The sequence below is a fragment of the Mandrillus leucophaeus genome, unplaced genomic scaffold, assembly GCF_000951045.1.
Source record: "Mandrillus leucophaeus isolate KB7577 unplaced genomic scaffold, Mleu.le_1.0 Scaffold228, whole genome shotgun sequence".
NCBI lineage: Eukaryota > Metazoa > Chordata > Mammalia > Primates > Cercopithecidae > Mandrillus > Mandrillus leucophaeus.
In genome coordinates, this window is record NW_012102343.1 from 2,242,802 (window position 1) to 2,260,122 (window position 17,321).

Sequence of the window (17,321 nt, forward strand, 5' to 3'; positions counted from 1 at the left end):
CTATAAGGTAGGGAAGAGACAGGCTACTAGGTGACTGACCACTTTGGTTGCTGACATCTTTTTTTTAGGTATAAAATTTTTTTAAATTATGAAATACTTCAAACATACAAAAAATTTACCGAACACTGTAATGAACACCAATGCAACCAACACCCAGCTCCCTCAGATCTTAACCTCTTGAGACTTCGTTTCAGAGACTCTTTGCTAAGAAATACAAACTTACAGAGTAGAGTTAAAGCATCCTGTGTATCCTTATCCTGCTCTGAGCCTGTTCTCCCTCATCCCTACAAGTAACTGGTATCTTACATTTGATTCGTATCTCTCCTGTGCATGTTTTTATACTTTTTTTTTTTTTTTTGAGGCAGACTCTTGCTCTGTCTCTCAGGCTGGAGTGCAGTGACACAATCTCGGCTCACTGCAACCTCCGCTTCTTGGGTTCAAGCAATTCTCCTGCCTCAGCCTCCCAGAGTAGTTGGGACTACAGGTGCATGCCACCACGCCCAGCTAATTTTTGTATTTTTAGTAGAGATGGGGTTTCGCCAAGTTGGCCAGGCTGGTCTCGAACTCCCGGCCTCAAGTGATTGATCTGCCCGCCTTGGCCTCCCAAAGTGCTGGGATTACAGGTGGGAGCCACCGTGCCTGGCCCATTTGGAAACAGGTATGTATGTGTGTTGACTTTCAGTCTCCAGTTAGGGAGGGAATAGGATCAGAATGCATATCAGAAGTGAATGGATCAAAGTCCTAGGCTAGAAAGGGCTGGAAACAGGAGTCAGCATTTGCAGCTGTCCTGTGTGGGCAGAGGGGAAAGTAAATGGTAACTGAGATAAAGATGAGTCAGGGTTAGGCCAGGCATGGTGGCTCAAGCCTGTAATCCCAGCACTTTGGGAGCCGAGGTAGGCAGATCACGAGGTCAGGAGTTCGAGATCAGCCTGGCCAACATGGTGAGACCCTGTCTCTACTAAAAATACAAAAATTAGCTGGGCGTGGAGGTGCGTGCCTGTAATCCCAGCTATTGGGGAGCCTGAGGCAGAAGAATGGCTTGAACTCAGGAGGTGGAGGCTGCAAGGAGCTGAGATTGTGCCACTGTACTCCAGCTTGGCTGACAGAGCAAGACTCTGTCTCAAAAAAAAAAAAAAAAAAAAAAAAGATAGGTCTGGGTTGTCTTTGCTCACTTCAAAAGCACAACAAGCAAAAGAGATATCCCTTATACTCATCAGCAATTCTTCATCATGGTACAGGTCTTTAAAATGATTATTCAATCCTCCCTTCCTCTTAGTCACCCTGAGAGGTAGAACAGATATCTATTCTCATTTTATGGATGAAGAGGCCAAGGTGCAAGCAAGGTGAATAATGGACTTGCTACTGCAAAGCTAGTTACCAACAAAACTGCAGCCAGAACTAAACACACTGCTTCCAAAAGTATGTGTCAGTCTAGGACAAGTAAACTGTAGTTTCAAGTTTGGAAAAAAAAAATAATAAGGTTGAAGAGATCAAAGGGCTAATAGACTTGCTTCAAATCTCACGTAAATCAGTCTTTCTTTAAACTAATTGGATCTCTAATATTTAGATGTGCAAAATCAGGAGTTAAAATCATGACCTCCAGGGCTGCTAAGAAGAGACTTAATCAAGATCATGTAGATAAAAGCTTGGCATAATAAGAGGAGGTCAATAAATATTACCACCCCCTGTTTTCCCCAGATGCCAAGAGCCTGGATAAGACAGAAAAACATCTTAATGTGAAGCTGGCATTCTGATAGCCTCCCTTGGTGACCTGAACAAACTGTTTCCACCTAGATTGTGATGATGACTCTTGCTGGGAAGAAAGCTCGAGCCCCCTCCAGTGGCCAGAGCCGGTTACGGCTTCTGATTGCCTGCAATTGTTCCACCCTGGTCTGTTTGAGTACCCAAGACAGGTAGAATTCAGGAGCCCTAGCTTCTCTTTCACCCTCACCTGCTGACGCTGCATACACATACAACGGTTTACTTGTGGGTTCCTCTTTTTTCATGGATCGTGATTTCTGTTCATTTCTGCTTCTTAAGGAGGAATGTGAGAAAGGTAAGTGTGGGTGGCTACTCTAAAAAGAGCACACCACTCTACCTCTTCAGTAGAAGAAAGGCTGATTCTTTCGTAAAGAAGTGGAGGGGCACGATGCAGGCCACTGGATAATGGCCTGCCAGTTTGCTATGTCAGTTCCAGAGACTTTTCAGACTTTAATGAAGACCTGTTAGGTCTATCATGTTTTCTAGGCTTGGAGGGAATGTAACCTATGAGTATTTTATTATCCACATTCTAAGCTAATGCATTAAAATGATTAACGGTTCCCATTACTCAAAGTAACAGGTATGCCTCACATCTGATTTCCAACAAAAGGATGCTAAAGCTCTTCCTTCCCTTACATACGTCTTGTTGTGAATGTCAATGGCACAGAGGCAGCGAATCACCGATGAGAGCAGCGTCCAGATCCCAAAGGTCCGAGCTTGGAGGCCATTCACTGTGTAGCAGAAAAAAGCAAGAGTGTTGAGAAGGGGAGGTTTGGGGTTCCTTCCAAACTCCTCCTACTTCACTGGTGGTTCATGGGAGGTAGGGAGCTGGACCTGACCTCTCTGTGGCTGGCAGGATGGAGGTCCTGGTGGCAACATGGGAACTAGAAGGAATTCCAGAATGAGAACTTCTCAGATTCTCTTCGAATGTCTACAGTTGGAAGGCAAGTTCCAAGAGTGAAAACCCACAAAAAGCCCAGTTAGGCAAATAACTCCTAGATATAGTAATTTACCCCTTCTGTCCTGAAAGCCAAGATAGTCTGGATCAGGACAGGTTTTGGGGAATGTTGTAGAGACTGATCTGGAAATACAAGATGCCCAGGAGGCCAGTAGACTTTCAAGGCTGATCCAGGAGAGAACTCAGAGATACTGGGGACCAATTTAGATGCCCACATATGGTCTTTAACATATGTGAGTGCTTGGGTCTCTTCCTGCATCCAGATCTATGTTGTTGGATGAACCAATACCAGGCTGGTTTCCTGTATGCATGGCAGTGGGACAAAGCACTGTTTCTTTGTTGCTTGCTGGGGGCACCCTGCTCTTGGTAGCTTTGTTCTGACATTGCTATATTAAGTATCTTGCCCTGAAAGTATGGGCCATATTCCACCATAACAGTGGTTCTTCTTGACTCTGGACATTTATTACAGTCAACTGAAGCAGTTTTATAAAATTACAAGGCCTGGGTACCAGACCAACTATATGTATTCTCTGGAGGAGGGCCCCAGGCATAAGTATTTTCTAGAAACTCCCCGCTTGGATGATTTCAATGCAAAACCATTGAGCTAAGGCATCCAGTGGCTCAGGGATGCCAAAACAGTGGAAGATACTTCCTTTGCTGGTCTACTGCCTGCTGAATAAGATAACTTTTAAGGGACAAAATTGACAACTGAAAGGTCTACTAATGTTTACTTGGGCTTTAAGGAGTTTTCCAGCCTTTGGAAAACCAGACAGCTCTCCCAAATTCAGAATACTGCAGACCATTAGATGGTAGTGAGAAAAGATTCCGTATGCCAACCAAATATCTAGCATTCGCCCTGGATAGCTACCTTCTATATAAACCAATTTGACAGCTTTTCTTATGAGAAGACTGAGGACTTTTCTCTAGTTAAGAGTACTCAACCAGCCCTAACCCGATTAGGTACGAGGGTGAAATTCTGTGGGACACTTTAGAGCACTGCCACGTTCAGAAGAGTACCATGAAGGCCCCTAGATCACAAGGGAGATGGCAGCTTCAACTTCTGTGCTGGCTGAACACACACACATACACACACACACACACACACACACACACACAGAGTTCTGCTCAGCTATATGCCCTTAAGTCACATGACCTCTGGACTTCTTTGCCTCAACTTTAAACTCAAAGGGCTAGACCAGATGACCTCTAAAAATCCGTGAATCTATATAGGGTTCCATGACCACCTGAGGGCAGCATTTGAAGGTGAAAAGATGGAATTATTCTGCTCACTTTCCCAGGTTCTTTACTCTCATTATATTTGAGCTTTGCTTAAAATGAGCCTTAGCCTACTTAATTTCATTTTATACTCAGACACTGCAGAAAAACGAGCTAGGTCAGAGCCTGAATCTGGGTTAGCTATAAATGTGACACAGAATTGTCATCTGCTGTGAAACAGTGCTGCAGCTTAAACTACCCCACACACCAGCGTGATGAAGTGCAAGCTGAAACGGACAAACACTCTCAGCAGAGAGGCTCAGGAAGCCAGGAAAGGCTGCCATGGGCCTTCTTAAGTTTCATTTTGGGAGACCAACTGGAAGGGATTTTAAATATTTTCTCAGGGACTATGTCATGGGAAGACCTTGAATTAATAACTCTCCATCTGTAACATGGAATATGAGTCACGTAAGCCCTAACTTGATTCTGAAGAGGGCTTTGAGATATATGTAAAGCTTCTTTATGGCTTTCTAGTGAGGCATCACAGAGTCACCAAGTAAGTCTATTTCCTCACTTGCCCTTATAATGCTTTCTTTTTCTTTCTCTCTTTTTTTTTTTTAAATACACGAATTGCCCAGGGTAGTGTAAAATGAACGAAAAGTATGCAGAGAAGCTTGGGGGAAAAAGGGTCAAGTGCTCACCAGAAAGTCTATTACTCCAGTGGCTGCCAAAGGCTAGCTAAGGCAGCATCACAATTGTCTGGGAAGTTTTTTAGCAACTGGATTCCTGAGCTCCACCCAGGTTCAATAAATAGGTTTGGTGAGGGAAATGGGTACCTGTGTTTGTTGAAGTTTGCTAGGTTATTCTGATGTACAGCCTGGTTTGAGAACCAGAGCATAGGGCCAGTCCTACAAAGGATGCAGAAATTCTTTGATTTCTTACCAAGGTTTGGCTTGCCAGTGTACAGCTTTTCATAGAGAAAGGTGTGGTCTCGGAAGCTCTGCAGAGTGTTCCCCATGGCTATGATGGACACCATAACCAGCCAACTTCTTAACACATTCAGGAAACGGCTCATGACTCCCCTCAAATGTGGGAGGGCTTTTTGCCTTGGAAACAAAGGCAGAGGACATGAGACAATGAGGGCCAGTCTATGTTAACCATAAGCAGGAAGGGAGGAAGAATGAAGCAGGCCAAAAAAAGATATTTAGTCACACTAATAGTGGTGAATGAACAGTATACTTTGCAATAAGTGGCACAGTACTTGTCTTTGTCTAAGCAATTTCTGCAAAATATTACCCTAAATCAGAGCTCCTTTTTCTGGGTTGGAATCAGTCCTCTATCTTTACTTCTATACCTTCACGTTTTCATGCCATTCCTTTGTAATGCAAGTAGCTCAAGGGTGATTATAACTATACTCACAGACACCTGCCAGGCTATTGATGACAGATTTTTCCAAGCCTATGGAACTTTATACATTTGAGTGGGACTTACGGTGTGAGGTCACTATTTACATCCCTAGGTTTTCTGGACTCTGGTTCTCAGGTATACTATGCTCCATAAACTAGAAGAACAATCTAAAAGTTAAAAATAAACTGCTGTGTGTCAACTCAAAATAAAATCCTAAGCCCACCATGGACTGAACAGAGGCCCTCTTGGCCTAGGGGACCCCAGAAAAATCTTAAAACTGAGCCCATGGCCATGACGAGATGGGAGGTCTCACATGCCCTGCTATATCCCTTCCTTTTTCAGGTTTAGAGACAGCAACTTACCAGCATTAAAGTTAAAATAGAGATCATAAGAATGACAGAACAGTTCTTTGTGCAATAAGGTACCAAATTATAAACAAGACCTAAGGCCATGCCAGGCAAGGGTTAAGTCACACACTCCCACATTTAAAGAATAAAACTTATATTCTGCCACAAGGTTTTTTTTCTCCAGCAGCTAGACAAGCACTGGCTTGAGATAAGCAATATTAAAACAATTACAGCTCATCCAGCTCACAGAGGCTGACTACATGACCCCTATTCCACCAGTTATAACTACACCTTTGATTGGACAAGAGACTGATTTTAGTAACTTTCTCCAGATAAGACCACCAACCGTGGACTGCTCCTGGCCAGTTTAGCAAGATCACACACTTGAGTGTCTTGGTGTCCTGAAAAGACTTTTTGACGCATAGAGCCTAGGTGTGATAGACTTAAATGTTAGGTCTCTACTCCAAAGTGAACAGGGGTCATATGTGGTTACACATGATTGTTCAATATGCACATGTCAGGACCACCTTCAGGAATATTCATAGTTCCTCCTGTAAGCTGTTGAACATGTATGTTTAGCCAACCTGTTCAGCATAAAGCTCTACCCCAAACCCTTCTCCTTCAAAGCACCTGTCTCTGATCTTAGTGGGAGGCACTCTTCCCTGTTGGGTGGCTGTAACCCTTTGCAAGAGATAAAGCCTCTTTTCTTTTTCCAAATTTATAAATTGTGCCTGTTTAAGTTAACGTGTGACTTTAGGACTAGTAAGAAAATTATATAGTGAAGGAAACAGCAATCTTGGTGTTGGGCTGCAAGATAATAATAGGTCACAGTTCACTTACACCATGAACTGTGCCAAGCACCTAACACATATTACCATTTAATCTTCACAATGAGGTAGGCAGGCACTATTAATATTTCCATCTTACAGATGAGGGTTGGAACGGAGAGGTTAAACAAGTTTCTTAAGGTCACACAGCAAAGTCAGCAGAGCTGAGATAAGAATCATGGTCTGTTGGACTGCTGCTACCAACAGTGCTACCTCACTGTTTGAGACTACTTTAATGAAGTTCCCATTTTTTGATTAAGAAAAGCATACCATATCCTCTTCTGTCTTCAAGTTGTATAGAAAATACAATTAGATTACATACTTTTTATTTTTAAATTTATTATTATTATTATTATTATTTTGAGACAGGGTCTTGCTCTGTCACACAGGCTGGAGTGCAGTGGCGTGGTCATGGCTCATTGCAGCCTCGAAATCAAAGGCTTAAGTGATCTTCCCACCTCAACCTCTCCACTTGGGCTCAAGTGATCCACTCACCTTGGCCTCGCCTCCCAAAGTGCTGGGATTACAGGTGTGAGCTACAGCACCCAGACTTTTATTTTTTTAAGGCTTAGATCAACTCTTGTTGAGTAGTAATTTCAGTTAGTCTGATTTAAATAAAACCAAAATAGATAAATAATCTAATAATGGAATGACTTTTTCCCATCCTCATCACTATTTTCTCAGTCCATGGTTTATCTCTTGTCAGGTTAACCTCTTGGGCCTGAAGTGGTAATAAACTAACAGGCTTTCTTTGTCACTTTGGCAATATAAATTTCGGTATTGTTCTATGCTACCCAGTGAGATAGATATTAAAGTCAGCAATGGTCCAAGACAGTGTGAAACACCGCCCCCGCCCCCCCAAAAAAAAAGCAATAAAGAGATCTAGAGAAGGAAGGGTGAATTGATGAACCCTTCAGGGAGAGCTGATCACAAAGGTGGTCTCTGTCAGAGACTGAGGGTCTACTGGATATCATAGGCCATTATCACTTGGGCCAAGATCCACCTATCCTCTTTATTCTCTCACCCTCTCTCAAGAGGAGACTCCTCCGGGGTTTAGAAAGGCTGCATGAATGCACCTCTCCACTTTTCTGCACAAGTACGCCTTCCATTTCACAGAAGCTCTTAGAAATCCCAACAGATAGCTGATGAGGACAGAACCTGAGTACTTCTGAATTGCTCTGCCAATTTCTCAACCTAATTTCCCTAAAGCTTTAGGGCCTCCTAGAGTGTATATAACATCTATTTCCAAATTTTGTCCTGGCCCTGGCCCAGCCCAGCCAAGCCCAACCCAGCCCAGCCCAGCATAGGTGTGCTGTTAAAACTTAATCAGGAGAGAGGGATTCTTATCTTGGCCCTACCACTTAGTAGCTGTGTGACCCTGGGCAAGTCATTTACACTTTTCAGTCTCGGTTTCCTCATCTGCAAAATGGAGATAGAAATATCAACCCGAAGGGTTATTGTAAGAATCATATGAGAAAAAGTGAAGGCTCTTTGTACAGTGCTAGGCTTATAGTGGCTGCTCATTCGCTCATCCATTCCTTCTTTCCTTGAATTCACCAGCCTTCTCCATCTTCCTAGCTCCCCCTTGTCATCGCCTCTCGAACCCTTTTCCCCCCAAAAGGTTGCCTTCCAGGTATCTTCCTTCTATCTCACCTCTATTTTTCCAGATTCTCCGATCCTCTCAATCAGAAGCAACACAGACACCTACATCCCTCTTCTCCCCCATATTCTCCTTACCTGGCGACCGGACCCCCAGCACAGCAGTGGCAGCAGCAGCCGCCGCAAACAAGCTCCCCCAGGACAGCTCCAGCCCAGAGTCCACCTGAGCCATTTGTCCCCACCCCCTCCCTCAGCCCTGCTCCAGGATTGGGTCGTTTCCTTTAGTCCTCTCTCTGATTGGCTGTCCCGGTTTTGCCCGAGCAGGAGATGGGGAGTGAACCCCTTTACTGCCAATCAGCGGTTGCCGCTGCCTAACCCTCTCCCCAGGTACGCCGCTCACGCCGTAAACCCTCCTGTTGGACCTAGCGGAACTCCGGGTTTGGAGTCAACCTCTTAGGGGCGGAGAAAAAAACAGCGGAAAAAAAAATAATAATAAGACTTTCTGCTGAGGGCAGGGCTCTGCGCCCGCGCTGCGCGGCGGTGACGACATTCGCCCGCGTCCGCAGCTGAGCGTTATCAGCGCCTGCGCAGTGGCTCCCAGCGGGCGGTTGCTTGTTGGTTGTTGTAGTAACCGGGGAAGCGCCGTCGGCGGCTGCCCTGAGCCTTGCTGGGGAAGGAAGAGGGAGGTAGGCGCAGAGCGCGGTCCACGCCTACTCGCCCCGAACCACGGGAAGATGAGACAGGTAAAAGCCTGCGCCAGCGCGCATCCCTACCCTAGGGAGGAGCGTTCCCGGGTCCAGGCTGCAGCTGGCCGCCGCACTTCCCGCTCAGAGCCGGGGAGTAGCTGTTGGCTTCCGGGCGCGCCGCGTTGATTCGCGGCAGCGGAGTCGTCCTGTCCTTTCCGGGGGGAGCATCTGCGGACCTCCGTGGAATTGGGGTGAGCTGGGGTTGGGGCTGAGAAGCAGATTCCTTTAGGGCGAGGAGTGTTCTTAGGCGAATGTCTTTAATCTTCCGATCGACCTGTTTCTCCCCGCTCTGCAGGCAGCCTAGGAAAGGTTGGCATCCCTTCCCGTTTAGAGGTTTTGTTTAAACTTAAAGGACTTCCCAACATTTTGGGAAAGATCAAGAAATCCCCCTTGAGAATCCCCTGAAGAAAGCCATTGAAGTCATTAGACATTGCCCATTGCGCCGAAGATCATTATCGGGGTCGGTTTTTTGTTTTGTGTCTGATTTACAGTCTCATCGTATTTATGAATGTATGGAAAAGTTAAGAAGGATTGACAGCAAGTAATTATCGCTGAGTAATGGGATTATGGTCATTTAAACATATTCCTTTTCTTTATTTGTAGTTCCTATTTCTTCTTCTGACACACAAAACGACCATGTACTTTTTTACTTTGGAAAAAATATTTTAAGTTAGAAATGCGGTGTTGGAAATTTTCCAATTTTATTGTCTATTTGAGAGTCATATCAAAGTTTGTGATTTTTAGTAAGGAAGAATAATTTTTAAGAGTGGAAGGGCATTCCCCCCTCCCCCCCAACTATTTATATGGACTATAAATAGAATATATGGAATAAATAGAATATATGGAATATATTCAAGAGAATATATTCATCTTTCGGTTCATTGTTGAATTTATTTTACGGGAAACATGATGGCATCTTGTCAGAGTGCTTGTCATAGAGTCTAAATAAATATTTTCAAGGTTTTTTTTTTTTTTTTTTTTTTGGAGACGGAGTTTTCGCTCTTGTTGCCCAGGCTGGAGTGCAATGGCGCGATCTCGGCTCACTGCAACCTCCGCCTCCCGGGTTCAAGCGATTCTCCTGCCTAAGCCTCCCGAGTATCTGGGATTACAGGAATGAGCCAACATACCCGGCTAATTTTATTTATTTATTTATTTATTTATATTTTTTAGTAAAGATGGGGTTTCTCCATGTTGGTCAGGCCGGTCTCGAACTCCCAACCTGAGGTGATCCGCCCACCTTGGCCTCCCAAAGTGCTGGGATTACAGGTGTGAGCCACCCTGCCCGACCTGCAAGGGTCTTAAACCTTGAGTTTTTATTTATTTATTTTTAACCCAGGCCAGGTTTGTCTAGCAAGGAATATATGTTTTACGGAATCAGTCACCTGCCTCAGACTGCCCTGAAAGTGAAGAGTCTATCCTTTTGGTGCATATTCGATTTAGTAAATAATGAGAAACTCAAACTTAGTAACAGCTCTTCAAATATATAGAGCACAGACAGTATGTTTGAAAAAAATCTTGACTTTTGTGGCATATCGAGGCACTGTTATGGAAGATAAACTTCTAGAGGTTGAGCACTATTGAGGAATATAGTCATTCTCATTACTTAGATTACCAGCAATAACCAATAAATAGACAACTGCATTGTGTTTCAGGTCAGTTGATCTGATCAACTTGATTTCTTGCAGGAATTTGTGCCATCCAAATTAGGCTTGATCCAGTGAATCTGCTAGGAAAGGTCTCTGAGGCCCCCGTCTGCTGACTGCATGACAAACCCTAAAGGAAATGCCAGTCGTGATGGCCCGGGACCTGGAGGAAACAGCATCATCCTCAGAGGATGAGGAGGTCATAAGTCAAGAGTAAGTAATAGCAAGCCTGCTTTTGACCTGTGCTTTATACTCTTTTACTTGTATACTCTTATATACTCTTCTCTTTTACCTATATACTCTTTTATCTAGTGTCATTCCTTGGGGATTATCTAACTCCGGTTTTAGCTTCTATCCATAGTGTCATTTAAGGTCTTATTATTCAGTCCCAATCAGCTATGAGAAATGAGATAAGGCTCTCTTTCTGGGCTCATAAGCGAACATCAGCTCTAAATGTTATGAAATGCAGGTAGTAGCTCTTGGTGAATGAACTCTTGCTCAGAGCTCCCAACATAGAAGATTTTGAAATGTTTCAGTATTGAAGAAAAGCATGTCCAAACTCTGTGACACTAGTTACATTTGCTAATTTTCTCAAAAGCCTTTACAATGATAAAATGATGGTAATATAGAGAGGTCAGGTAACTTACCATAGTAACTCTGAGACAGGATGTTAGAGTTCTGTGGCCTGTGCTGCATCAATTGAACCACATTGCTTTCCTGAGTTCTTTTAGTTAAGAGTCCAGTTTCATGATTAATGGATCATCACAATAAGAATGAATGATAATAGCCAGGCGTGTTGGCTTACGCCTATAATTCCAGTACTTTGGGTAGCCTAGGTGAGTGGATCACCTGAGGTCAGGAGTTCAAGACCATCCTGGCCAACATGGTGAAACCCCATCTCTACTAAAAAAACAAAAATTAGCTGAGTGTGGTGGTGGGTGTCTGTAATCTCAGCTACTCAGGAGGCTGAGGCAGGAGAATGGCTTGAACCCAGGAGGTGGAGGTTGCAGTGAGCTGAGATTGTACCACTGCATTTCAGCCCGGCTGACAAGAGCGAACCTCCATCTCAAAAAAAAAAAAAAAAAAAAAGAATGATAATGATAAATATAGCTATTACAGATGATGATAAAGGCTTTATCTTATCTATATCTTACATATTTTTAAATCTGAAGGTGTTATTATTTACACTTCTTTAAACTCAGGAAATTTTTTTCACTTTTTTTTTCACTTTTTTTAATCAGGAAATTTCCTCAGTGATGCATCAAGCGTAAGTGATGCATTGAGATTTGGACTTAGCTTTTCTGGATTTTGATCACTTTGCTCTTCTGCCTCCTTTAATTATTACTTGACACAGAGTAAAGAGAGAATCTGATTTAAAGGTAAAATTCATTTTTAAGATTCTCCCTGAGTCCTTTTGGATATGTGTGTACTGTGTAACCTGAAAAATAGAGATAATATCTCCCAGACTATTTTGTAGGGATCTGGTTAGACTCAAATAGAATAATGTATGTGAAATTACTTTGTAAGTGCCATACAAATGTAAGGCATCATTCTTACTGGTTTTAATATTGAATTTATGGTGGGCTTCTTATAAGATAGAAGATTACTTGTTATTGTAATTTGAAGAAAATTGTTGAAGCATTAAGAAAGCTTTGAGGAAACATTTCTTATCAGTGTTAGGTCATAGAAACGAATAGAGATTTGAAAGTATATTTGGGTCATTCTTGTTCAGGATAATTAAAGGGATAATTCCCTCTGGTTACTTTGTCTTTTTCTGACTTTGCTTTCAGTGTGCTGCCTCTTACCCATTTCATAAAACTTTTAACTTCTGCTGCAAGTGTCAGTCTTTCCCCTCTTTAAAGGTTGCTCTTTTACTCCATTACTGTCTCTCTTATTAGTGGGCTTACAGATTGGGCCTGACAAATGTTAGATTGAACTATATGAAACTGCCATTTTGGTTGGTCAGAAACAGTCAAATACTGATGATTGCAGGTAGTTTGACCTAATATTATAGTAGGTACTTAGTAAATTCTTGCTGACTGAATAATGAAATGAAGGAATAAATGAAGGCTTTATACTTTACGTTACCTTAGATCAGAGTTGTCAACTTTTTTATGACATGGATTCCTTACCAGAATAATATTTTTAAGGCTTAAAATAAAATATATATCATTACAAAGAGTACTAATTACATTCAAATGCAGTTATTAAAACACATTTGTAACATAGTAATATGTGCTGTTTTACTAATACATTAAATAAGATCATTTAAAATCTGGGAAAGTTAAATTTTGTGTTCTAAAGACAACAACATGAAGACTGTTTTTGTTTAGTTTGTGTAAGATCAGTACACTGGGAGGGTGGTCTTTGATTAACAATTGTAGATGGGGGGTACTGGGAAGCAGCATAGATGTCTGGACCACCAGTATGAGGTGTCATCATTTAGTGACTGAATGATTATTAGGAGGAGAGTTGCCCAATTGTTGTCCAGCCTCATCATGATAGAAAGACCACGATCACATGTGATCTAGGGGTGAGTCTTAAACTATTATAACTTAGAAGTAATGACAAATGTAATATTTTGAGATATCTACAACACCTGTAATAAGGTATAAAAATACCTGTAATTGGCCAGGCGCAGTGGCTCACACCTGTAATCCCAGCACTTTGGGAGGCCGAGGTGGGCAGATCACTTGTAGTCAGGAGTTCAAGACCAGCCTAGCCAATATGGTGAAACCCCGTCTCTACTAAAATACAAAAATTAGCCGGGTGTGGTTGCGAGCGGCTGTAATCCCAGCTAATTGGGAGGCTGAGGCAGAATAATCGCTTGAACCTGGGAGGCAGAGGTTGCAGTGAGCCAAGATCGTGCCACTGTGCTCCAGCCTGGACGACAGAGTGAAATTCCGTCTCAAACAAAACAAAACAAAACAAAAAAAACCCTGTAATTTTAGATGACGTCAAAGGCACAGATAATGCTAATATTACCATGGTTCATTGCCTATATTCATAATTAAGAAATACTGAATTTCTAGTAAAAGTTAGTGAAAATAAAGGTATAATTTTCCCGCTTCTCCCATCCTAATTTATGGACCACTTCTTCCTTTCAGACTTCTACTGTTAATTTTTAACAGTTAATCTTGTTTTATCAGCTTATGTCTTGTCTATCAGACACTTATTTTTTACATTAGGAAGCTTAAATCAATCTTGTTCACACCTGAAGCAGTAGGCTTACATTTTAAAAGTTGATTTAGAAGTTTGAAGGCCGTAAGTCATCTGAAGATGTTGGCTTGATCCAAAGATGTATATCCATGGACATCTGTTAGATCTACTCAGATCCCTAGGCCGTGTGAAAATATTAATTCCTTGCAATCCTGGACTTCAGGAATAGAAACTGTCCAGGCAGTCCTTGTTTTGCATGGTATTATTTCAAATAGAAAATGTAAAGAGGCTATTTTTCTGTATTTTGCTTGGGGATCCCAAATACAACTCTGTATATAGATATAGAAACTTTCATATAAGAACGTGATGTAAGATTTCTTTGGTAACTGAAAAAATGTCAACTTTAATTGCTATTGTAAAAGGCAGTTAAAAGGATCATTAACAATCAATTATAAAGTGGGTGCTATAGGAGTTCAGAGAAGGAGGTATTGTAATGGGCTGAAGGAGCTGGGGAAGGCTGCCTGAAGGTGGTGAGACTTCAAGTAGGCCTTGGAGAGTGGGCTTAGATAAACAGAAGTGGGGAAGGCATTTCTAATAGTGGTAATGGTATGAAGACAGCCTGGAAGCAAGAATGCAAAAGCTGCTTACAGCTCCATCTTTGAGTTATGTAGGCTGGGTCCCAGGAGTGAGTGACGTCTATTTCTCATGAAATTATTCCCAGAAAACCAAAATGTTTTTAGGCTTTCAATAAAGTGAATCATGAAACTGATCTGCTTTGGTGATTGTTCAAATCCTGTGTTTTTAATGCCTATGAAAGTGAATTTTAATATATACCAGTTTCTGATGTGAATGAAAATGTGAAGTCCCAATTTTCAGTTTCCTAATCATTCTGAATTTTTTTCTTTTAGCGCCACTTGGTGGGAATATGTTTTTTATGACAATTTCACATATTGCTTTAGTTTTTCTTTTTTTTTTTTTTTTAGCTGACCTTACTGTTTACTCTCTCTTTTATCTTTCCATAGGTTGGAAGTGAAAAGATTTCTCTGTTAGAGACCTGGCTTTCCACAGATAGTACAGTTAGGGCCTGGGCTCTTCTCAGCTGTGTACCCATTAATTGTGTTCCCCTTGTCAGGCATTTTTAAATTGGAGCAGCAATCCATTGTTTGTAAATGCTAAGGCATAGTGGTGCCAGTTGGTAGCTAGTGCTAGATTGACAGAGAACTTTGGATAGTTTCCAGAGTTCCTGTCTGAGACTTTATAGTTTAGGCTGCCTGTTTTTTTTCTCTACTTGCTGATTTAGAAATGTAGTGGAAAAATGAAGGTTGGAAGAGATCATAGGAATCGCCTGGCTTCATGCCCACATTTTACAGGTGTTAACGATGAAGAAGCAAGCAAGCCACGAAAAAATCCTTCTTGCTAAAAAAGGTACCCTATCAACACCGTTTCTCACAAGTGGGTACTGTCACCAAGTCAAAGAACAAGAACAATAAGCATCCACATGCCATTTCTAGAAAACGGGGAATGAACTAGGTGTGCTGTTCTTTGCTTTCTTCACTAGAAAGCAGTTGGCAGCTTGTCCCAAGTCTAAAGACTGCCTCACTCCTAAGATTGGGCACCTGACAAACTGTGCATTCAGGGTGTGAATCTTTTTATCTTTTTTTTTTTTTTTAAATTGAGATGGAATCTTGCTCTGTTGGCAGGTTGGAGTGCAGTGGCGCGATCTCGGCTCACTGCAACCTCCACCTCTCGGGTTCAACTGATTCTCCTGCCTTAGCCCCCTGAGTAGCTGGGACTACAGTCACATGCCACCACACCCAGCTAATTTTTGTATTTTTATTAGAGATGGGGTTTCACCATGTTGGCCAGGATGGTCTCGATCTCTTGACCTCATGATTTGCCTGCCTCGGCCTCCCAAAGTGCTGGGATTATAGGCGTGAGCCACCGTGTCCAGCCCGAGTGTGGATCTTTTTAAAGTTGGATTGGGAGGGGCTGACTTGGCCCTGAGATTTGTGGTATGTCCTTTATTAAGGGATGTGGTTATGTAAGTTTTTAAGAGTCGAGTGAATCTTGGCCAACTGGATTGCATTTAAGGAACTGATCAGTTTAAGTTCCCAAATAATTGAATTCAAGGTATCCAATATACAGAACTTTGCTGAAATGCGATTAGGGAAGCAAATAGTGAAAGAATACAGATGTTGGGTTCAAATACCTCATCCCTTACTTAACCAGCTGTATGACCTTAGGCAGGTTACTTAACCTTGAGACAGTTTTTCTTCAGTTCATAGTATGGGCAAGGGGATTAAGTGACATGTGAAGCTCTTAGTTTAAATCCTGGCACATAGTAGGGACTCAGTTCATTAAATTTTATTTCTCTTCCTACCTCCCTGCCCTAATGAGGGTGAAGATTTTCCTAATCTGTGAGTAAATATTCATCAGCCTAAAATTAAGCTGAGATTTCCCGAGGATAGGGAAAAAGAATAAAGTCAGAAGTCTTTTTCTCCCCTGTGGTTTTATACTGGGGGAAAATATATGTTGTTCTATTTAGCATGGGTTTCCTTTAAAATACGTGATTTTAATTGGGATGCTTGTATTCAGAGTTCCTAGTTCAGAATCTTAGGATGCATCATCAAATTGGCTTGAAAATGGACTATGGCGTGTAAAAGGAGTATGTAAATTATTGTGAACTCATCAGTTAGGATTCTTGATGTGTGCAAAGGATTACAACATAATCCAAATGGTTGTAAGTAATAAAGAGAATATGTTCACTCATATTCAGGCATATCTTGATTCTGAAACTCCCACTTTAATGCCCAGGATCTCTTCAGTCAACCTCCCGCTGACTTTCTCCTTCACCAACAGCTACAAGCTCTTCCCTCAAGGTCACAAAATGGTTGTTGACATGTCAGACTTCTCATTCTCATCTTATACCATCAAGAGGAAGACAGGGTATCATCTGTAGCCATTACAGAAGAGAAAGAAACCATTGCTTTTTCAGAGTCTCAGAACATGTCTCCTTAAACTCATGGGCTCCAATTGGTTTATGTGCCTATCTCTGAACCACTAACTATACTGAATGATGAAATATCTTGATTGGCTGAAACCAATCAAGGCCCATCCCTGGACCAGAAATAGAGTTAATTTTAAACACACAACTAAGAATGGGAGATGTGATTTCCCACAGGATATTTGGGATTTGTATTCCAGAAGGAAGGGGAAACTTGCGAAGCAACAAACCATAGTAATCTGCATCAGCAGTTAGTTCGGATTTTGAGCTGTAAATTAATGAAGACTTTGTTGTCATTATAGGGATCATCCATGCATCATGTGGACTGGAGGCTGTAGGAGAATTCCAGTTTTGGTATTCCATGCCGACGCTATTCTTACAAAGGACAACAATATTAGAGTAATTGGAGGTGGGTATAACCTCTCCCACGGAGGACGGAGCTGGGCATGGCCCGGACATCCTTGTCTTAAAGAAGTTGATATGACATATATATAGGGAAAGGGCCTTGGCCATGAGGAAAATCAATTGAGTTGTTATACTTCAAATATTATAATTTCTTAAATTGTTTTCTGCTTATGTTTTTCCTCTGATTTTTTTCCCCCAGAATAATGTGTACATGTGTTTATTTTTTTTATTGTGGTAAAATACACATAAC

The 17,321-nt window shown here is 41.9% G+C and overlaps 2 protein-coding genes across 4 annotated transcripts in view; one reads left to right on the top strand and one right to left on the bottom strand.

Moving 5' to 3' along the window:
- The window catches only part of LOC105540814 (chromosome unknown open reading frame, human C14orf1), a 17,260-nt gene extending 8,589 nt beyond the window's left edge, over nt 1-8,671 (bottom strand). The window contains exons 1-3 of the mRNA XM_011981568.1: nt 8,253-8,671; nt 4,877-5,040; nt 2,402-2,492 (exon numbers count right to left, since the gene is read on the bottom strand). Coding sequence (XP_011836958.1) covers nt 2,402-2,492; nt 4,877-5,009 — 224 coding nt within the window. The 5' untranslated portion in view covers nt 5,010-5,040; nt 8,253-8,671. The remainder of the gene's footprint in view (nt 1-2,401; nt 2,493-4,876; nt 5,041-8,252) is intronic.
- TTLL5 (tubulin tyrosine ligase-like family member 5) overlaps nt 8,593-17,321 on the top strand; it is a 335,321-nt gene continuing 326,592 nt past the window's right edge. For 2 of the 3 annotated variants that reach the window (XM_011981565.1, XM_011981566.1), the window contains exons 1-3: nt 8,593-8,857; nt 10,546-10,716; nt 16,969-17,075. In XM_011981565.1, coding sequence (XP_011836955.1) covers nt 10,643-10,716; nt 16,969-17,075 — 181 coding nt within the window. In that variant the 5' untranslated portion in view covers nt 8,593-8,857; nt 10,546-10,642. The remainder of the gene's footprint in view (nt 8,858-10,545; nt 10,717-16,968; nt 17,076-17,321) is intronic. The other variant, XM_011981567.1, reaches the window with a different exon arrangement.